This window comes from Rosa chinensis, chromosome 2 (genome assembly GCF_002994745.2).
Source record: "Rosa chinensis cultivar Old Blush chromosome 2, RchiOBHm-V2, whole genome shotgun sequence".
NCBI lineage: Eukaryota > Viridiplantae > Streptophyta > Magnoliopsida > Rosales > Rosaceae > Rosa > Rosa chinensis.
The window spans coordinates 7,730,029-7,748,755 of NC_037089.1; the positions used below are offsets into that span (position 1 = coordinate 7,730,029).

General features: G+C 38.1%; 4 protein-coding genes across 6 annotated transcripts; 3 read left to right on the forward strand and 1 right to left on the reverse strand.

Moving 5' to 3' along the window:
- Positions 1-783: 783 nt before the first annotated feature.
- Positions 784-3,228, forward strand: LOC112187891 (MOB kinase activator-like 1A). 2 transcript variants are annotated; one of them, XM_024326853.2, is made up of 7 exons: positions 784-1,112; positions 1,610-1,658; positions 1,748-1,856; positions 2,039-2,132; positions 2,300-2,433; positions 2,513-2,676; positions 2,765-3,161. In XM_024326853.2, the coding sequence occupies exons 1-7, from the start codon at positions 1,087-1,089 to the stop codon at positions 2,837-2,839; spliced, it is 651 nt and encodes a 216-aa protein (XP_024182621.1). In that variant the 5' UTR covers positions 784-1,086; the 3' UTR covers positions 2,840-3,161. The 2 variants fall into 2 exon arrangements, with proteins under 2 accessions (XP_024182621.1, XP_024182622.1); XM_024326854.1 differs by lacking the exons at positions 784-1,112; positions 2,039-2,132 and having other exon boundaries at positions 2,765-3,228.
- A 354-nt stretch (positions 3,229-3,582) lies between these two features.
- On the reverse strand, positions 3,583-7,801 carry LOC112187397 (O-fucosyltransferase 35). The gene is made up of 9 exons (XM_024326160.2): positions 7,128-7,801; positions 6,443-6,583; positions 6,238-6,310; positions 6,033-6,103; positions 5,848-5,936; positions 5,587-5,719; positions 5,039-5,271; positions 4,360-4,836; positions 3,583-4,250 (listed from the first exon to the last, which is right to left on the reverse strand). The coding sequence occupies exons 1-9, from the start codon at positions 7,629-7,631 to the stop codon at positions 4,049-4,051; spliced, it is 1,923 nt and encodes a 640-aa protein (XP_024181928.1). The 5' UTR covers positions 7,632-7,801; the 3' UTR covers positions 3,583-4,048.
- A 2,527-nt stretch (positions 7,802-10,328) lies between these two features.
- On the forward strand, positions 10,329-14,733 carry LOC112190206. Its single transcript, XM_024329629.2, has 6 exons — positions 10,329-12,133; positions 12,786-13,219; positions 13,354-13,515; positions 13,746-13,821; positions 14,055-14,210; positions 14,351-14,733. The coding sequence occupies exons 1-6, from the start codon at positions 10,430-10,432 to the stop codon at positions 14,489-14,491; spliced, it is 2,673 nt and encodes an 890-aa protein (XP_024185397.1). The 5' UTR covers positions 10,329-10,429; the 3' UTR covers positions 14,492-14,733.
- A 135-nt stretch (positions 14,734-14,868) lies between these two features.
- LOC112190207 (ankyrin repeat-containing protein ITN1) lies at positions 14,869-18,189 on the forward strand. 2 transcript variants are annotated; one of them, XM_024329630.2, is made up of 7 exons: positions 14,869-15,223; positions 15,324-15,806; positions 15,885-16,034; positions 16,136-16,249; positions 16,731-16,778; positions 16,864-17,306; positions 17,404-18,189. In XM_024329630.2, exons 1-7 carry the CDS (start codon positions 15,067-15,069, stop codon positions 18,001-18,003), a joined length of 1,995 nt encoding a protein of 664 aa, XP_024185398.1. In that variant the 5' UTR covers positions 14,869-15,066; the 3' UTR covers positions 18,004-18,189. The 2 variants fall into 2 exon arrangements, with proteins under 2 accessions (XP_024185398.1, XP_040371330.1); XM_040515396.1 differs by having other exon boundaries at positions 15,936-16,034.
- The last annotated feature ends 538 nt before the right edge of the window (positions 18,190-18,727 follow it).

Sequence of the window (18,727 nt, forward strand, 5' to 3'; positions counted from 1 at the left end):
CAGTAGGCATACAGCTAAGAGATGCATATCATAATCATCATTTTTTGGTCCCACATAAAAATTCCCAACTCAGATGCTGAATCTGGTTCTTTATCTCTATTCTAGCCCTATACTTGATTGATTGGGAGTTTCCTTTTATCATATCTTCTTTTATCTTCCAATGAATCTTAGCTAATCAAAATTAATACCGATTGAGGGTCCTGTATAATTATGCTTCCCCACCATCACTGTTTATACACCTTGTTTTGCTTATTAGATTATCATGTAAATTAGAATGATTTTTATAGTTTGCTTTTTCATGATCGCTTTCAAATTAGGATTTATCTCATCGAGTGTAAACTTCAACGGCCAAACTCGAACAAAAGTCGTATTTCTTTCAAATGGTCGACCATAAACTTTAAGAGCTCTTATTGAACTCGAGTCACCTCATATTGAATTGCAATTCTTCAATTAGATCATTAAGCATATTACTGTACAAGGCACAAGGCACGTCACTAATATACAGTAATTTTGTCACGATATTATATAACTACCATGTAAATGACTCTTATAATTATCACATTACATTAATGATGTTGTTTCTTCCAAATTCCTGCAAGAGCATATATTGTATTCTTTTTTAGAAAATTCTCTTATCCAAGTTAATTTGAACACTTATGTTCAAACTCGCTTCTACGTTTTCATTACATAATTTTATGTCGGGATCCGAACCGTTCATATCCTAAACTCTTTTTTGGGATATTGTTATATAAATATTTCTTAAAAAGATAAAGTGGGGGAATAATAGGAAGGAAATACGGAGAATGAGTCAGGTAAGCCAGCAGCACGTTTGCAAATGGGAAAGAAAGGAAGACGAGGCTCTCTGCCTTTCTAATTCTGAGATGTAAATGACAGACTGGCATTAGCGACGTCAAGCAGAGAGAGAGAGACACAGAGAGACTGACTCTCTCTCTTTCTCATGTATATATAGATAAATATACATATAGTACTGTACCTCTCTGTATATATATATTCCTTGGTTCTTCAAGAATTTAGTCCTGTATTATCGCCTGGGATTCTGCAGAGACAGAGACAGAGAGAAACAGCATGAGTCTCTTTGGTCTCGGAAGCAGGTACGTTGCTAATGATTATGATTTCAAAGTTTGCAAAATTGATTTTGGTTTTTCCCTTCATGCAATATATTATACTCTTTCTCAAGAATCATGAGTGTCATCGAATTCAATCACTTTTTCACTTAATATCTCGTTTTGGTTGCATGATCAGACCAGAGCGCTAATGGGTTATGATAACATATTGAAACCTATCTCATATCTGATTGATTAATTCCTGCATGCTTTGTTTTTAGCATTATAGATTCATACCTCTGTTATAAACTTAAAAAATTGGCCTTGTTAGAGGTGTAATTGCCATGAGCATCAATCAAAAGCGTAATTTACATGTTATTTATATTGATATATATGATTGCTCATTGCAATTTGGATCAGGAAATTTTAGATCAAGATGTGTTCTTTAATATCGTTTCTTGCCTTTAGAAAACAAAATCCATATACTTTGTTCTCCTTTTGATCTTGGGAGATTTTCTTTTTGTCTTTTTTCTTTCATCGTACAGAAATCAAAAGACCTTCCGGCCTAAAAAGAGTGCTCCATCAGGAAGCAAGGTTGGTGTTACATACTTTTTTCTTCCCATTTTGTTTATCAAAGGGTGTGTCTTCTGTAGCTGTTGATAATATGTATTGTAAAAATGCAGGGTGCTCAGCTGCAAAAACATATTGATGCTACTTTGGGCAGTGGGAACCTTAGGGAAGCCGTGCGCCTGCCTCCCGGAGAAGATATAAATGAATGGCTCGCAGTAAACAGTAAGAACTTGGAATCAATCGCCTTGTGAAATTTAAGATTCAGAACCATGATAGATACAGACATATGTTACTTGCATACACATATTGTATTTGTACATGTATGTGTAAACTTGTTTACCTATCTGTGAAAATTGTCTCTGCAATGTATTGAGCTAGTTTCAAATTCGTTCTGTTTACTGCAGCTGTTGATTTTTTCAACCAAGTGAACATTCTGTTTGGTACTCTAACCGAGTTCTGCACGCCAGTCAATTGTCCAACAATGTCTGCAGGACCAAAGTATAGTTCTTGGTCATCTCAATTAAATCACCTTGCTGGTTTTGATTGTTGAGTTTATGCATTTTGATGACTTATCTTGATTATGATGCTTCCTCCCTTAAGTAGTCCGTGTCTTTGTTTCATCATGTGTTTCATGTAAGTTCTCACTTTGGTTATACTCTCCACAGGTATGAGTACAGATGGGCTGATGGAGTAAACATTAAGAAACCAATAGAGGTCTCTGCTCCAAAATATGTGGAATATTTAATGGACTGGATTGAAGTTCAGCTTGATGAGGAATCAATCTTCCCTCAAAAATTGGGTAAGCAGAAATTCTTGATAAAGCTAAACTAAGCACTTTACACGCACCAGCTTATAATCCTACTTATATATTGTTGCAGGGGCACCATTTCCATCCAATTTCATAGATGTTGTCAAGACCATCTTTAAGCGAATGTTCCGTGTTTATGCCCATATCTACCACTCTCACTTCCAGAAAATTGTGAGTCTGAAGGAAGAAGCTCATCTCAATACTTGCTTTAAGCACTTTGTTCTCTTCACTTGGGTAAGTTATTCTTGTTAAGAAATTCAATACACGTATGTACATACGGGCGTTTGTATTCATTTTGATTGCTTTGTTTTATATGATGCAGGAATTCCGCTTGATTGACAAAGGAGAGCTTGCACCTCTTCAAGACCTTGTTGAGTCTATTCTACAGCCAAAGTGACAGAACTGTTTGCATTTTTTTTCCTTTGAGACCTTAATGAGTGATACACATTTTTGTCAGCTTCTGCTTAGCCCTTGTAGTTTTGTGGAATGAGATGCCAACAAGCTAGCACCCTCTTTCTGTTTCTCTCTGTCTCGTCCTAGAGAAGTACAGATGACCAACCCCATAAAGTGTTTCTGGTTGTAATCTTTCAAGTGATTGTATTACAACTTTATAAACTGTTTTTTTAAAGCTGCCTAACTCGCCAGTCATGAATCAATGGATCTAATTATAAAGTCATTCATGGTTTCATTAGGCCAATTAGTGGCCTAATGAAGGACAATTATGTTCTTGGTGCTTTTTTTCTGCATATTGGGTGAATAACAATCGGGGTAAATGTATTCTGAATCTTTTGATTATAGTCTCTGTATAGCAAAATTCCAAAATATGTCAATTTTATCGATTTGATGTTAGAAAACCAAGTTTATATCACACTTGAGCAAGGGCCTACTAAACATTTCTATGGAACGTTTTTTGTTTAGATGAAAATGAGATCGACGTTGGAGTTGAAGGAACTGACAAAGTTCATCATGTAATAAATATACGTCCGCTTTTTAATTACCTGGAAAAAAAACAGTAAAACTAGATATTTTGCAATCTGCCCTGGTTACTGAAAGAGGTGAATGTCAGTTCATCTTGACAGAACATAAGGATTCCTCAAATTGCAAAAAAATAATAATAATAATAATTTTAAATAAAATATATAAAAAATTGATACCTTTTGAATTGCATTTTCATACTGTTGCAAAATACATTCCCTATCACATTCTCAGTGCCCTTGTATTCCTATTACATTCTCAAAAAGAAAATTAAGAATCAATAATTTGCAAAACCAAACAGCAGCGTTCTCTAATCGTTGTGGTACAGTAGCAATGAGGTTATCTATTCACGGTATCAATTTTTACTTTCCAGTAGACCTGGAGAATGATATACACCCGACTTCTGTCACGACGCTCGAATTAGAGAATTTCCGAGTTTTTCTTGCCTTAATTCCACAACTCATCCAAATGAGCAGGTGTGCTTGCCAATCATCCTGCTATTTGCAATTGGGAATTTAAGATTGCCATTGCCCTGCCAATATGTGTGAAACAACGGCAACACACCTTGAGGTCTTTGCAATTTGCATTCAGCTTAACTGACAACATCATATAATGCAAAACTGTTCAGCCTCTACTTTTTCCATCTTGTTTCACAAATACAGCCTGGAAAAGGATTTGCATAGAAACTCTCTTCCAGCTTCGGAAACTCTCCAGGCTCCCTCAAATATGGAGACCCATCTCTGTCATGGTGAAGCTTCTTCACCTTAGAACTAAACTTCTTCCAAGAGATTTTTCCCTGGTCAAAATCATCAACAAGTTTCACAAAATTCATCCTGCATCAACAATGATATGACAATTATTTATGCACCATATTAATGAAAGAAAAAACAAAAATTATCTATAAAGCCAAAACCAGAGAACGAGGATGGGCAATGAACATACTTGTCTGGATTGATGGTCTTCTTAAAGTTCTCAAAGCGCCTATGCCCTTGAACAGCTTTTGCCATGTTTCCATCATATGTATAAAGAAAAGCATCACTCTCTAAGGCAACAGCATAGTCTATACCAGCCAACATGTTCTGATGATCCCTGAATGGACTCAGTTCTTCTTCTGAGGCGAGAGTCGAATGGGAGAAGATGTTCGGGAAGTCATCCTCAAGATGTCGCATGCTACCATTCCCATAAGCTTCACCAGCTACCAAGTAAATCCTGGTGCTTGAAGGAAAACCCAGCCCTCGGAGCAAAAGAGAAGTCTCCCTAGGGGTCAATGGACAACCACCAAGCAACCTTCTCTCTGTCCCATTAATCTCTTTCTCCTTCCAGTGGCTGACTTCATAGCGCATTCTGCGTAGTTCTTCATCCTCTTCTGCTGTCAAACTATGACTGCAGCCCGTAAATGCAAGCATATCCTTCTCATACCTGCAGGAAAATGTAGAATTACAAACTGATATACAAGGATCAAGACAAGTCTAAAACATTTGCAGGACTCACCCTTCTTTATCAAAGAAAGAAGCATAATCCTACTGTTCCAATTAAAAATATTTACTGCAAGCCCATTCATCTCTGCAGATATGACTCACACCAGGGTCTAATAATAAAATCTAAAGTTATCACTACTTGCCTCAAGTGGAGAGCAAGGTAAGGACCTCCATTCTGCCTCATTCTAGAAACCAAGGTTTTTCCAAGTTCTTCTATTGGAGCTGAATATTTCAATGCCCTGTAATTCACACGACACCTCAGTTTTTGAATGGAACTTGGAAGCCCATTGTTGGAAAGCCGAGAATCAGTATGAGTGAGATAGACTGCCGTGTGCTGCTTCAGCAGTGGGAGAACCTCTGACTTATAATAACTTGCCTGGTCAAAAGAACGCATACCAGCTGAAAACAGTTAATTTAAGAAATAGTACTAAATTATTAGATTACATGGATCAGTAAGTTGGGAAATTACAGATAAGTGCATACACTAATACGCATTGAAATGGTGCATCAGTGTATCTAACAGGCTGACGAGGCTTCATGTGTGCCTAACAGGCTTGAATCAGTGTACACAGAGTGAGTTGTGTGCAAAGAAAGCACAGCACCCCATCCCTAATGATGGCTTAATTTATGTTCCTCGCACAATATTAAAGGAAAATGCTTATTACTACATAATATAAAGGTTAATATTCACCTTAGACCAAGATATTGGTGTTTTGTTGAAAGGTTCAATTCCTGCATATTCAGGTGGTAATGTCTCAACTATGTGGATATCATCCTTCAATGTCTCAATGAAGTGTTGCCAATCAAACAGATCTTTAAAGCCACTGCAAGGACAAAAGAAGTAATTAGCTCAGAGTATATGAGTGGAAAGGAATGTGACCTGGAGAGCATAAATAACATATGAAACATCTAAGCACATCAAACCAGTTGCACAAAAGCGGAATAAACCAACCTCTCATCAGCCCAATAGGAGGTGTGATCAAGTGAAGGTAGGACAAGTGTTGCCTTCATAATCTTAGCAACAGCAACCATATCACAAATCTGCATTCTAATATTTTCATGCATCAGACTATAGTCTATAATACTACGAGTAGATTATTAACTACTATGAAAAATCAAAGTGTACAATAGCCAGACCCCAAATCTCATCTGATTCAAGCCACCATTGGCATTTATAAGAACGTAACCATTGGTCTTTGGATCTAGCTCTGCCAAAAAATGAAAGGTAAGAGATGAGAGAATGAAAACCTCATGCTAAAAAATCTATACGCAGAGGCAGAGTGGGTGAATATAATTTCTTTGTAACATAATTTTGTGAATTAGACCAAAGAAAGTTACATACTTTTGTGGCTTTTTGGATGGTCAATGCACTGAGTGTAATTTGCACTGTTGGGTTGGGACCAGATACCTGTGTACTGAACCAGAAGTGAATATCACAAATGAAACAAAAAAAAAAATGAACTTTTGAGAAGGCCCTCTTTCCTCTGTTTGCCAATCGGTGAGAAGAAAGAAAACAACAAGATCAAGACACAAGATTTAAGACTTACTTCAGCTCTGTTCTCTCCACCAACCACACCAGACGATACCATCATTAGAGTCCGTTCAACATCAGTTCCTCCCTCTCTATACCCATAATCATGAGAGCTTTGATCAATCCGATTTGAATGAGCCGTGGAGCCAGAATTATCCTAATTAGAAGATTTCAAACGTTTATGAAAAAACCATAACATGCATCTAAACATAAAATGCAAGAGCAAACAGATACACAAGACACTCAACATTTGTCCACAAGTTATCAATGAATAGATCAAAACTATCATACACAAACATAAGGACAAAAATTTAAAAGTTCACATCTACTGAGAATGCTGATTTTGACTTCTTTGAATCTCAGAACATGCTACATGTAAATCTGAGAGCAGGGTTTGCTAATTATTAGGCCAATATTATGAGTAAACTGGCTTTCGAAGCCGTTTGAAAATCCATCTAGTCTAGTAATTGCAAGAAAACAATCCAATGAAAACTAATAAAGCACCTACACTGAAAACCCATTTCTAAAGCAAATGAAAACTTTTTCCACTCCTTTTTGTAACAGATAACACATGAATATTCCAATCTATATGCACTAAAATCATTGGCTGACTAACAATCTAAACCCAGCAGCAAAAAAAAAAAAAAAAATGTGAAATTTAATGGCAGTAATGATATAGAAGATAGAACCAACGAACGAACCTGATTGGACCTTGCAGTTTCAATAGCAGATCCAAACCAGCCAGTAGCACAAATCTTGAGAATCCCCAGAAACAAACAAAGCCCACAAAACGCAAAGAACATCCAATGCCCAAGTCTCTTCCTTTCCCTCAAACCCATCTCCACCATAACCGCCTCAATCGGCTTCCTCAGAAACCCTCTCACCGCCGCCCTCTGCGTCACGTGGCTGCTCTGCTGCTTCCTCTCCGCCGCCGACTCACCAAACCCCTCGCCGGAGCCGGAGCTCCCGCCGATCTCCGCTCTGGGCGAGGTCATCTGCAGGTCCACCTCGTACTGGGTACTGAACCCGCCGCCACTTCCGCCGCCGCCGTCGTCATTGTGGCCGGCGCCGGCGGAGGAGGAGAAAGGGTTGCGCTTGAAGGAGTGGGCGCGGCGGGTCATGGCGCCGGAGAACCTGGGGCTGTTGACTCGCTGGGAGACGCCGCCGTCGGCGGTGGTGTTGTGGAGGTGGTGGTGGTGGCCCATGAGATTATATAGTGAGCGGAATTGAATGCTAGCATTGATGAATGGGGTTGGGTTGAGATCGCATAGGAGAACAAAGGCGCTGGCTTTTTGAGTAGAAAAGCTCTGAAAGTGAAGGAGGTCTGAGATTGAGAATGAAAGAAGAAATAGGGAGATTGAGAATTTGGGTAAATGGTGGATTTTTTTGGGGTTTTCTTTTGTTTGTTTAATCCCAATTATGATGGTGACACTTCAATGCTCTTGCAAATTTGTACTTTTTCTTCTTTTTTTTTCCTTCTTTTTTTCATCCATATCCGAGCACGATTCCCATTTCTGTAGTAATGTAAAAGCATGGAAGGAAGGAAATAAAAGTGTGTATGATTGATTTCTTGAACAAAAAAATGAAAAATTGACGTCTTTCTTGCCAAAAATTGACCCAAAAAGCATATAGTAAATTGACTTGTATTTATTCTTTCAAAAACTTTTGCTTTTGACGTGTTTTGTTTGGCATTTGGATGTTCTTGTATGATTCAATTAATTATCCATTCATGTTTTCTGCAGAGAAAATTGTGATATAGATCAGCGTTCACTGGAGTTATTAGTATTTAATTCAATGAAATGTTCGAATCTACATTTGTGTAGTATAGACGAGGGAGGATTTAGTGCACCGACGTGCATTTGCACCGACATAAATAGATGGTTAGATTATATTAAATACACTCTTAGGTTATTAATAAAAATATTAATTATGAATATCAAGAGTTGAGATCATTTTATAAGTATTGAGTCATTTGCACCGTCGGTGTATAAAATAATTTCCAAGTATAGACGACATGTAAAGTGAAATAAATCAGTGGTGTTGAGATAATTGTTTTAGCTCTCAAGTTACTGAATTTAGACAAAAATGAGAAAAAGCCGTAAATCTCTCTATCATTGATAATTTCATTTTCAACTTTCTGAAACTGTTCAAACATGATTTTCATTTCATTTGAACAATGAATATTACACCAAAAAGGGAGATTTTTATCCTAGAAAGTACAAAGAGGAAATCTATGTCATGGTTAGTTATAATGGTCCAAATATTTCTAAATGGGATAGAAAGAAACAGCCTGGATTTTTCTTAGGACGCGTCTTCTTTGCAAGCTAAATTATTTGAACATTTTTGTCTATTTGCAAACGTCCACAAGTGGAATATGTGCCAAGTGAAACATATATGAATCATTGAAAGGAACATTAGCACTATGTCATTCAAAGTTTCAAACTTCAGAGGAATCAAAATTTAGATGTATAAATTGGACATTTGTCTCATCTCTACGAAATTATTATTATTGTTGGCATTTTCCTATTAGACTTGTTCTTGTTGTATAATGTACACTTAAACACCAGAAGCTAAATCAAGCACTATACTAATAACCTGTAAGTCAATCAGTCAATGTGAACCATTCTCAACCAATCGAAGGACTTGCTCTTGTAATACGACTTGAAGTCTCTGAACATAGTTTTGGAACTAACCAGACAAAAATTTTGGTTTTAAGGATAGGTAGACCATGCAGGAAGTCAGGAACTCACCTCTTAATTAATCTTGTTCTATTGGATATGTTACTAAATTCGCCTCAGGTGTGGGTGTGAATATGCTGTAAAATTCAATGCGGAATGAAAGCTGTCTAGTTTGAATGCAAGCTATTGGGTACGTACGTTACCTTTTTGAAGCCAACCAATACTGACTTTTCGTGGCGGCATGTCCTCCTGCCTATTAGCTGCCCGGGCAAGCCTCCTTCAAAGTCATCATCTCCTTCCCACATGTCTTTTGCTCAAAATGAGAAAAGAAGAATTTGTGCTTTGAAGTCCCGTGGACATGGACATCCCAGAACAGATGCTGGGCTTGGGTTTGGACATTGGATGGACATATTCCTAAGTTTGGGCTGGTTTGCATTTTTGAGCGGTGTGCGTTTCTGTGATTAGTGATTACTTACCTCCTTTTTGTGATATGGGCAAGAAGAAGACTCTTCTTCATGTTTAACAATCAAACTCATAAAACTATAACTTCTAAGTAGACCGAATCTCTATCAAGTGCTCTCACTGATTGTATCTCGTATGAAGTTAATAACCGAGGTTAGATTAGCCATTAAGGATTGAGACTAGAAATACTTACTTTATACTCGAGACTGTGTTTCATTTTGTTTTAAAATTTTAGCAAATTTGTGTTAACACTTTATAGGGGTTGTTGGCCTTCTTATCCACTGCATCTCTACAAACACTCCGGGAGCGATAATACCGGCCAAAAATTATATTAATCTGATTATTTTACTTTTGATAAGAAAATATCAGAACAACATTTACGAATAATAGCCTCTAGGGCAACCTAACTCAAAAGAGTTGAAATTAGAGCAATAAGGGGAAGACAATTATCCCAAAATCGTGTGTTTAAGATTTGTCAAAGCATTCACTATAAAGTGTGCTTATATTAAAATATGACGGAAGGTGATTTAAGAGAAAGAGGTGGACATCTGAAGAATATCATGAACACCACGGGAGCCATTAACAATGATAAGAAATGAAAAAAGAGAAAAAGCAAGAACAGACACCTTGTCTATTTAAGAAGAAAAAAAAAAACCCCTATATAATATGGCGGGAAAGTAGAACTAATCACAATTAAGCATTTTAATCAAGATTAATGAAGACAATAATCTCTCAATAAAAACCCAATACTTGACCTAAAAACCCAAAACTCTTTTCTCTTCTTCTTCTTCTTCTTCTTCTTCTCCTTTAGTTTCTCCGGTTCTCCACTCTCCATCACTAACCGCCATTTCGCGCCATTTCTGATGACGGTTCTTAGGTCGCGGGAGATTGCCCCGCCCAAAACGACGCCGCAGGGCCCCAAAACGCGGCCCAAATCAGACCCATCCACGCCAGCCGAAACCCCCGAGTCCGTTACTACTACTACTACTACCCCTCCGCCTCTTAATTCCACCCCTTCCTCCCAATCCCAATCCCAAAACCCTAATTCCAATCCCAATCCGAAGGCCACCGATTCGGGCTCTGCCACCGGATTATTGCGGCGGCGCAGTCTCCGTCTCGCTTCGAAAACTCCCGAGGGTTCCGCCAAGAGGAATACCCAAATTGACGAAGTGGGTTTTGATTTGTTTGGAGAGAGGGTTACGGTCATGGGAGTTGAGAAACGGGCTGAGGAGTTGAAATTGGGTTCTGGGTTAGACCCGGTGACCCGATTGAGTGGGAAAGGTTCGGGCTTTGGAGAGGAGGAGAAGGTTGGAGTTGATGAGGGTTTGACTGAATTAGGGCTTAGTTCTGATTTGGGAGTTTTGGGGGGTAATAGTGAGGAGAAGAAGAAGAGGAAGTTGGACATTGATATCAATTTACCGGCTTGGGAATGTGAAGAGGAAGATGGAGGAAGTAAACCTTTTTTGAGCTTGCGATCGGGGAAGAGAGTTGCTAAGCCAGGAGTGGATGGTGTTGGTAATGGGGAATGGGTAATTGATTTGAGTGCTGATAAGAGTGGTGGTGTGAAGAGCAAAGGTGAATGTGGAAGAGGAGAGAGAGGGAAGGGGAAGTTGGGTGAGAATAGTATTTATGTGGTGGTATTGGATTCGGATGAGGAAGTTGAGAGGTCCGGTGAGAATGTGTTTCAGAGTGATCTTCCGAGTGGGGGGAGTTCTACAGGGAAGAGGAAGTTGAGTGATGCAATTGAAATTGTTGTTGAAGATTCGGAGGATGAAATGAGTTCCGGTGAGAATGGTGTAAATGAGGGCAGAAGGAAGTACAGCAGACAAGAAAAAGGGAAGGAGAAGTTGGTTGGAGGAGCTTTGTTATCGAATGATGATGACAAAGTGGAATTGGGTTTGGGATTAGAAGTGTTGAGTTCATTGCACAATGTGGTTCCTAGTCCTACTCAGATAAGGGAGAATGAAGCATTGCAAGATGAAATGCAGGCTAGGAACAGTAATAGAAGAGAGAATGGAAGAGACAGGAATCAATACATGGAACGGTTTCGGGACATAGCCAGGCAAAATGCTTCTCGTTTTGCTCGTTTTGATCCTCGAGAGGAAGAGGAGAATGATATGCCTCCTCAGGTTGATGTGGAACAAGATGTCGAAGATTGGCCTGGTCCCTTTTCTACTGCTATGAGGATTATGAGAGATGGAGCAGAAAAGAATATGCAAGAGCAGAGGGCCTATACAGGCAAGACAAAACCTGCATTGGTGAACTGGGTTCCCAAGTGTCAGGAACAGGATCGTGCAATATCAAAGAATTTGATCCCCTCATTGCAAGAGTTGTGTTTGTCTGTTCTTGCTATGAATGCCGATGCAATAGTTTCACTTGAGAGTGTACCAGATGCTTTGAGGCACCAACTCAGTCATCTGCTCTGTGATTCTAGAAGAATGAATACTCATTTTTTCGAACTTCTTGTTCAAGGATCACCAACAGAGGTTCGCTTAAGGGATTGCTCATGGTTGACAGAGGAAGAGTTCACAAAATCTTTTCAGCAGTGCGACATTAGCAACTTAACAGTATGTTATCTTATTGTTAGTTGTTTTACTTTCATGTATACTTAACAGTATGTTCTCTTATTGTTAGTCGTTTTACTTTCATGTATAATGTTGATTGGTATTTACTATTTAGTATTAGTATTTTAGTACTTTGAACTTGGTATATTTAAACAGGCTTACTGTTTATTGCATTGGATCATAGTTTTTGCTTTAAAAGAAAAAAATTCTATTTGAGGGTAAAGCTATTCATGTTGTCACAAAATTGTAAAGGTATTCATGTACTGAATCTATGATAACACTATTTCCCTGAATTCAAATTATGGCTCTATTAACACTTGACTATTATAGAATGATGCAAGTTAATTGCAACATAAGCAGTTCTGAATCAAGTCTGTGACTTTAGGATGGATCTGTTTATGGATTTTGTTGCTTGTCAGTTGTCTCTCTTGAAGGCTTTAGCTTTTGCTGAATATGTTGATAAGTTTGAAAACATGCTTCGCAACCTGGATTCATGATAACAGAAAGGATTAGTTTCTCGTTTGAGGCCATTTCTGTTGCTTTCTCAGTAGTGTGGAATTTCTTTGTTCACTAATTGTGGACTTGCAGCTTCTTGTTTAGTGTTTTGAATATTTTGCATAAGCTGGATTTTTTTTTTTTTTTTTTTGTGAAATAGGTACTACAGCTTGACCAATGTGGCCGCTGTCTGCCAGATTATATATTGAATTCTACCTTAGCTCGGTCATCCAATTGCTTGCCTGTTTTAACTTCTTTGTCCCTCAGTGGTGCATGTCGTCTTTCGGATGTTGGGTTAGGTGCACTTGTTTCTTCTGCCCCTGCACTAAGATCTCTGAATCTCAGCCAGTGCTCGCTTCTCACTTCCTCAAGTATCGACACTTTAGCTAATTCATTGGGATCAGTGCTGAGGGAACTATATTTAAATGATTGCCAAAGCATTAATGCTATGCTGATATTACCAGCCTTAGAGAAGTTTGAGCATTTGGAGGTGTTGTGGCTGCCCGGCATTGAAAATGTTTGTGATGATTTTATTAAGAAGTTTATTACTGCTCGTGGCCATAATTTGAAGGAGCTTATTTTGACTAATTGCATGTGAGTTTTTATTTCATATTAACACATCTCTGTATATAACGTTTTCAAGAAATATGTTTTGTCATCTTTTATTGTAGTTCAATTGATTTTTTGTTGATATTCTACTTATGATGGTTGCTTGTGATTTGCTGCAGAAATTTAACAGATTCTTCTGTGAAAGTCATAGCTGAAACTTGTTCTGGGTTATGTGCGCTTGACCTAGTTGACTTGCATAAGCTGACAGATTCTAGTTTAGGATATCTTGCAAATGGTTGCCGAGCAATTCAAACATTAAAATTTCGTCAAAATTCATTCAGGTGGTTCCCTACTTTATTATTTTTCTCATAGACTTTTATGTGGTTAGTGTTTGCTAAATTACTGCAATATCAGTATTTACACTTTAGTTTGGATGAGTGCATAGACTTTGTAGATAATTTTAACTTGCACAGTCCTCTGAATGAATTTCCTGGCTTTGCTGAATTGACTGGGTTAGTTGAATATCTCCGAGTGATAAACTATGGGACATTTTTTTTTCTCGGTGTGACAGTGATGAAGCTATTGCTGCATTCCTGGAAACTTCTGGAGAGTGTTTGAAAGAACTTTCACTAAATAATATTAAGAAGGTAAGCTATGTTCTCCATCTCTCTCTCTCTCACACACACAACGTGCCTACACACTGTCAATTATCTGTTTGTATGATAAATTCATAAACCAAAGCTGAGGTTTGACCATTATAATATTGCATGACATTTGATTTAGCTGTACCTCTTGGGTTGAATGAGTGTGTGAGCCTGGTTCACATAGCCAGAACTAGATGTCCTTCAATTATGATTATGGACTGGGTGGTTCTTTTCAGGTTGGCGATAACACAGCCATATCACTTGCCAGACATTCAAGAAGCTTACATAGTCTGGATCTATCTTGGTGCCGGAATTTGACAGATGAGGCCCTGGGTTTGATTGTGGATAGCTGCCTATCTCTGAAGATGTTAAAACTTTTTGGATGCACTCAGGTACATACAACTACAAGCATACAGCCATGATTAGTGTCACTATTTTTGACTTGAAATCTGTAACAGGCTGTAATGAAATTTATAGATAGTGTTGACAAACTAAAGATTTCATTTAATATATCAAATGATGCTCTTTTCAGATTACCGATTTGTTTCTGTGTGGCCACTCAAATCCTGAGGTGAAAATCATTGGCGTGAAAATGACTCCAATATTGAAAGATGTTAAGGTGCCTGATCCTGCAGCAGGTCCATTACATTATTCATCTATCTCTTCAACCTAATTTCAGTTTGGATCATCATCATTTGGAAGCTGAATCAAGTGCAGTCGTTGTTCACATACTTGACTTAGTCTTGTCTTGTAAAATCAACAGCTTTTGTAAAGTGAACACAGTGCTTTTTGTTCATGTATAATCGAGAATAGGTGGAAAGGTCAGGATTTTTGTAAGCATTTCATATCAGCCATGTGGAATTCTTTCTTTTTGCACTTTTATTTGAGGAATGTGATGACCTATTTCTAGTTGAATTTTGGTGGTTTATTTTTAGTAATGCCTTCACCTTTTTTAGCCTTTATGATGAGAAATCTTGTTGGGCTTAATGAAATCGGAATGACGTGAGAAGGCCTGCTTCTGCTTTTTACCCTAGCCGTAATCGTGAAAGGATTCTGTGGAAAAGCAATAAAGTGAAAGTAGAAAAGAAGCACATTCCAGATTTATTACACTCATTTTTCTTTTGCGGGGAGAAGAAGAAAGAATCATTTACTTTAATATTTAGGCCAAAACTTAAAACCAAACAAGAACTAAATCTGCTTCTGTTTATTAGTATTGTAGCTGAAGAACATACATACATAATCCATCCAATGGCACTTCCAGACAGGGAAATCACACAATTAGCGTTGGATGTTGAGCAAAGTCCTAGTACTGTTGCTGCTCGTACCGTGTATCTCAGAACCGGTGGAAACCAATCTTCTGCAACAAGAACTATGTCAACCCGGCATGAAAGTTCTGCTGAAGATTGTAAGTGTCTGATTTACTTGTCTTTTGTTCTTTCTTCTCAAACCAGTGCTTGTTGTGTACTTTAGCTGAACTCCTTTCAATGATTGCGAAATGGTTGAAGTGAACTTGGATTACTACCTACCACTGTACCATGCTGCATTCCGAGGCAATTGGGAAGATGCTAGACGGTTTTTGGAGCATGATCCTAATGCAGTCAAAGCCAAGATCTCAAATTTGTCAATGACTGCATTACATGTTGCGGCTTGTGAAGGTCACTCGGAATTTGTGGAGAAGATAGTGAAACATATGCCCGCAGATGAACTGGCAGAGCATGATGAAATGGGGTTCACAGCCCTCCACTATGCTGCTATAGGTGGAAACTTGAGGTCTGCTAAGGCATTGCTCAAGGAAAATCCCAAGTTGGCACAAAGTGTAGATACCAAAGGAAGAACTCCACTTCACCTAGCCGCCAGTTTTTCTTCGGAGTGTAAGGAATTGGTTTGGTACCTTTTGTTGGTAACTACAGATGAGGAACCTGGTCATCCCTTCACTGGTCCCTGGGCCTCTAACCTTATGAATGTGTTAATTGCTTCTGGTTTCCATGGTAAGAACACTATTATTATGTTGATCACTTTGCTGTTTTTAACTTCTAACATATTTGGTTTGAAATTTTCTGTTACAGATATTGCTCTATATCTCCTTCAACAATATCCTAACTTGGCCACTGCTACAGACCAAGAGGACTGCACTCCTTTATATGTCTTGGCAAAGAACCAATCAAACTTCCTTGGTGGCAGTAGGCTTGGATTTTGGGAAAGCTGCATTTACCCATGTTTTGCCTCCTCTCTCATTTCTCAAATTCTACAGTTTCTTTAAGCCTTTTTGTTTCTCCTGCTGATTTTAAATACTGTATCATTTTCCATTTGGTTTCAGTTATCCCTATTGACGTGGACTATAGACCACCAAACTCGGTGAGAGCTTATGTAGGCAGTCACCATGAAAGCATCCAAAACCTTAACAGAATGCCATCACCAGTACAGAATGGAGGTCAGGTTCTGCAAATTTTTGATATATGTGTATTTTCATATTTTTTTGATGAATATGAATCTCATCCTATAGTTTAGCAATTACAATATCAACATGAAGCAAGTTTCTATCTTGTTCTAGTTGAGTAGAAAATGAAAAAGAGGAAAGTAGGAGATTTTGAAGGTTTCAGTTTTACTTCATATATTCAAATGTTCATATTTGTTAGGAATTGAAATCTAGATAATGAGCTCTGTAATGGTAATGGTTTGTGGTCACTAGGAATAAGAAGCCATAAGACCACCTTGTGCCAAAATCATGTAGTTGTTCTGCCTACTGAATCAAAGTCGAACCATCTCTACTTTTCTTTGTTAAAGGAAAATGAAAATGCCACGTCAAATTTCGATCGGGAAGGGGTGAAACCACCCAAATGAAATAACAATCTTGGTAGTCATGGAAGGTTAATAGTTGACGCTTCTTAGAGTGATTTGGTTCTGTGTTGCAGCTCTATATTGGTTAAGAAGACTGCTTTGTGGAGCTCTTAAACAAATAGGTCAGTACTTGAACCTCACCCTATGGTATTTACGACTACTCCTTGATGCTTTCCCCTCATTTTACTATACATTTTGAACTTGCAGCACCTTCTGGTTTCATGACACTCCAGGATGCAAAACTTAGACATCACTGTGCAGTTGAATTAGTAAAGCAAATTTGCATAGAACTTTCGCGTTCTCATATGTCATGGCGTTTGAACTATCTTTTGAATTCAGAAATCCTGTATATAGCCACTCTTAATGGGATAACTGAAATCATTAGTACACTCCTTGAGTTTTTCCCTGATCTAATATGGGCTCGGCTCAGAAACAACCAGTATTTGTTACTTCCTTTTGCTATCGAGCTTCGACATGAAAAGGTTTTCCGTCTTGTGTGTGACCACACTGCACGCAGTAAATTAATGGCATCTACATTACTTGAATCTGGCACCATCTTGCATCTGGCAGCAAAGTTGGCACCTCCGGCCCAACTCACATCCGTATGTGGTGCAGCTCTACAAATGCAAAGAGAATTGCAGTGGTTCAAGGTGTAATTTAATATGCAAAATGAAAAAACTGTCTTTTGTAGTTTATAGATACACATATTTGTCATTGCTGACATATTCTTTCATTTTGAATTGTTAGGTGGTGGAGAATCTAGTTCATCCTTATTATAAGCAGAGCAAGAACGAAGATGAAAAGACTGCTAAAGAACTATTCACCAAGGAACACGAAAACTTGGCCGAGAAAGGAGAGAAATGGCTGAAGGATACTTCGAATTCTTGCATGGTTGTTGCAACTCTAATTGCTACGGTGGTTTTTGCTGCTGCTTTTACAGTTCCTGGTGGTAACGACGGAGCAGATGGAAATCCAAATTTCTTAATGAAGAAGCCATTGATATTCATGGTGTTTTTGGTTTCAGATGCAGTAGCTCTATTTTCTTCTCTAACTTCAGTATTGATGTTTTTATCCATCCTAACTGCTCGGTATGCTGAAGAAGATTTCATTGACTCGTTGCCAAAGAGGTTGATCATAGGTTTGGCTTCTCTTTTCTTTGCTATAGCTGCCACAATGGTGGCCTTCGGTGCAACCATTTCGATTGTGCTCAGCAAGAGGTTCAGTTGGGTTTCTATTCCGATCACCTTACTTGCGTCTTTTCCGGTGACTCTATTTGCTCTGCTGCAGCTTCCCTTGTTTATTCAAATGGTGCGGTCAACATTTGCAAACACCATCTTTCGTCCTTAAAATTAACCTCAAGGAGTTAAACAGAGAAAAGATCTGCCCTTTTTTTTTTTTTGGCTGTGGTTTCATTAATTATGACTAATTTTGTGCAGAGTTCGATATTACAGATAAATTTACCTGTATAGCATGCACCTCCATGTACATAAAATTAATTGATCAATCTATAAATGTAAGTGTATGGCATTATTCCTTGTTTATGTTTCGGCTCAAGACACTCAAATTTATTCTCGTTACAATGCTAAATGAGGATGGAAGTTCAAATCTTTTTCTCCGTCTTTACAAATTTTAAAACATTGTAAATTTTAATAAATCGATCGGCACAAATGCACTCTGGTTTGCTTAAATTAGCATCCATGAACACATGATTCTTTGAATATGTTCAAGGAACCCCGTTGAATATGTTCGAGGTACTCATTGGTACAGACATGTTTTCCCTCAAATCTTCTCTTAACCAACTTTTGTTGCTATATTAGACTTGAAGAAAGACAGTACACACTGATTGCATAAAGCCAGAAACTTAAGGACAAGGTATATATATACTTTTGTTGAGACGTGAGTAATGTTTGTAGATATTAATTGAAGATAGAAAGCTATATTAGATCAAAGACTAGAATAGATCAATCCAGATTATATTTGTTGTGGAATCAGTCAGATTCAACAACGTACAGAAATTTTATTTTATTGAGCTCTTACCATTCTGGTGACTGGTGACGTCAGTTTAATCTCT

Excerpts from the sequence above, each read along its gene's own strand:
- LOC112187891 (XM_024326853.2), top strand. The coding sequence starts at position 1,087 with ATGAGTCTCTTTGGTCTCGGAAGCAG. Across the intron at positions 1,113-1,609 it reads CTCTTTGGTCTCGGAAGCAG|AAATCAAAAGACCTTCCGGC; the intron begins GTACGTTGCTAA and ends TTCATCGTACAG. Across the intron at positions 2,677-2,764 it reads ACTTTGTTCTCTTCACTTGG|GAATTCCGCTTGATTGACAA; the intron begins GTAAGTTATTCT and ends TATATGATGCAG.
- LOC112187397 (XM_024326160.2), bottom strand. The coding sequence starts at position 7,631 with ATGGGCCACCACCACCACCTCCACAACACCACCGCCGACGGCGGCGTC. Across the intron at positions 5,937-6,032 it reads TGAATCAGATGAGATTTGGG|ATTTGTGATATGGTTGCTGT; the intron begins GTCTGGCTATTG and ends ATTAGAATGCAG. Across the intron at positions 4,837-5,038 it reads TACCTTGCTCTCCACTTGAG|GTATGAGAAGGATATGCTTG; the intron begins GCAAGTAGTGAT and ends ATTTTCCTGCAG.
- LOC112190206 (XM_024329629.2), top strand. The coding sequence starts at position 10,430 with ATGACGGTTCTTAGGTCGCGGGAGATTGCCCCGCCCAAAACGACGCCG. Across the intron at positions 13,220-13,353 it reads CTTATTTTGACTAATTGCAT|AAATTTAACAGATTCTTCTG; the intron begins GTGAGTTTTTAT and ends GATTTGCTGCAG. Across the intron at positions 14,211-14,350 it reads AACTTTTTGGATGCACTCAG|ATTACCGATTTGTTTCTGTG; the intron begins GTACATACAACT and ends TGCTCTTTTCAG.
- LOC112190207 (XM_024329630.2), top strand. The coding sequence starts at position 15,067 with ATGGCACTTCCAGACAGGGAAATCACACAATTAGCGTTGGATGTTGAG. Across the intron at positions 15,224-15,323 it reads TGAAAGTTCTGCTGAAGATT|TGAACTTGGATTACTACCTA; the intron begins GTAAGTGTCTGA and ends AAATGGTTGAAG. Across the intron at positions 16,035-16,135 it reads GGAAAGCTGCATTTACCCAT|TTATCCCTATTGACGTGGAC; the intron begins GTTTTGCCTCCT and ends ATTTGGTTTCAG.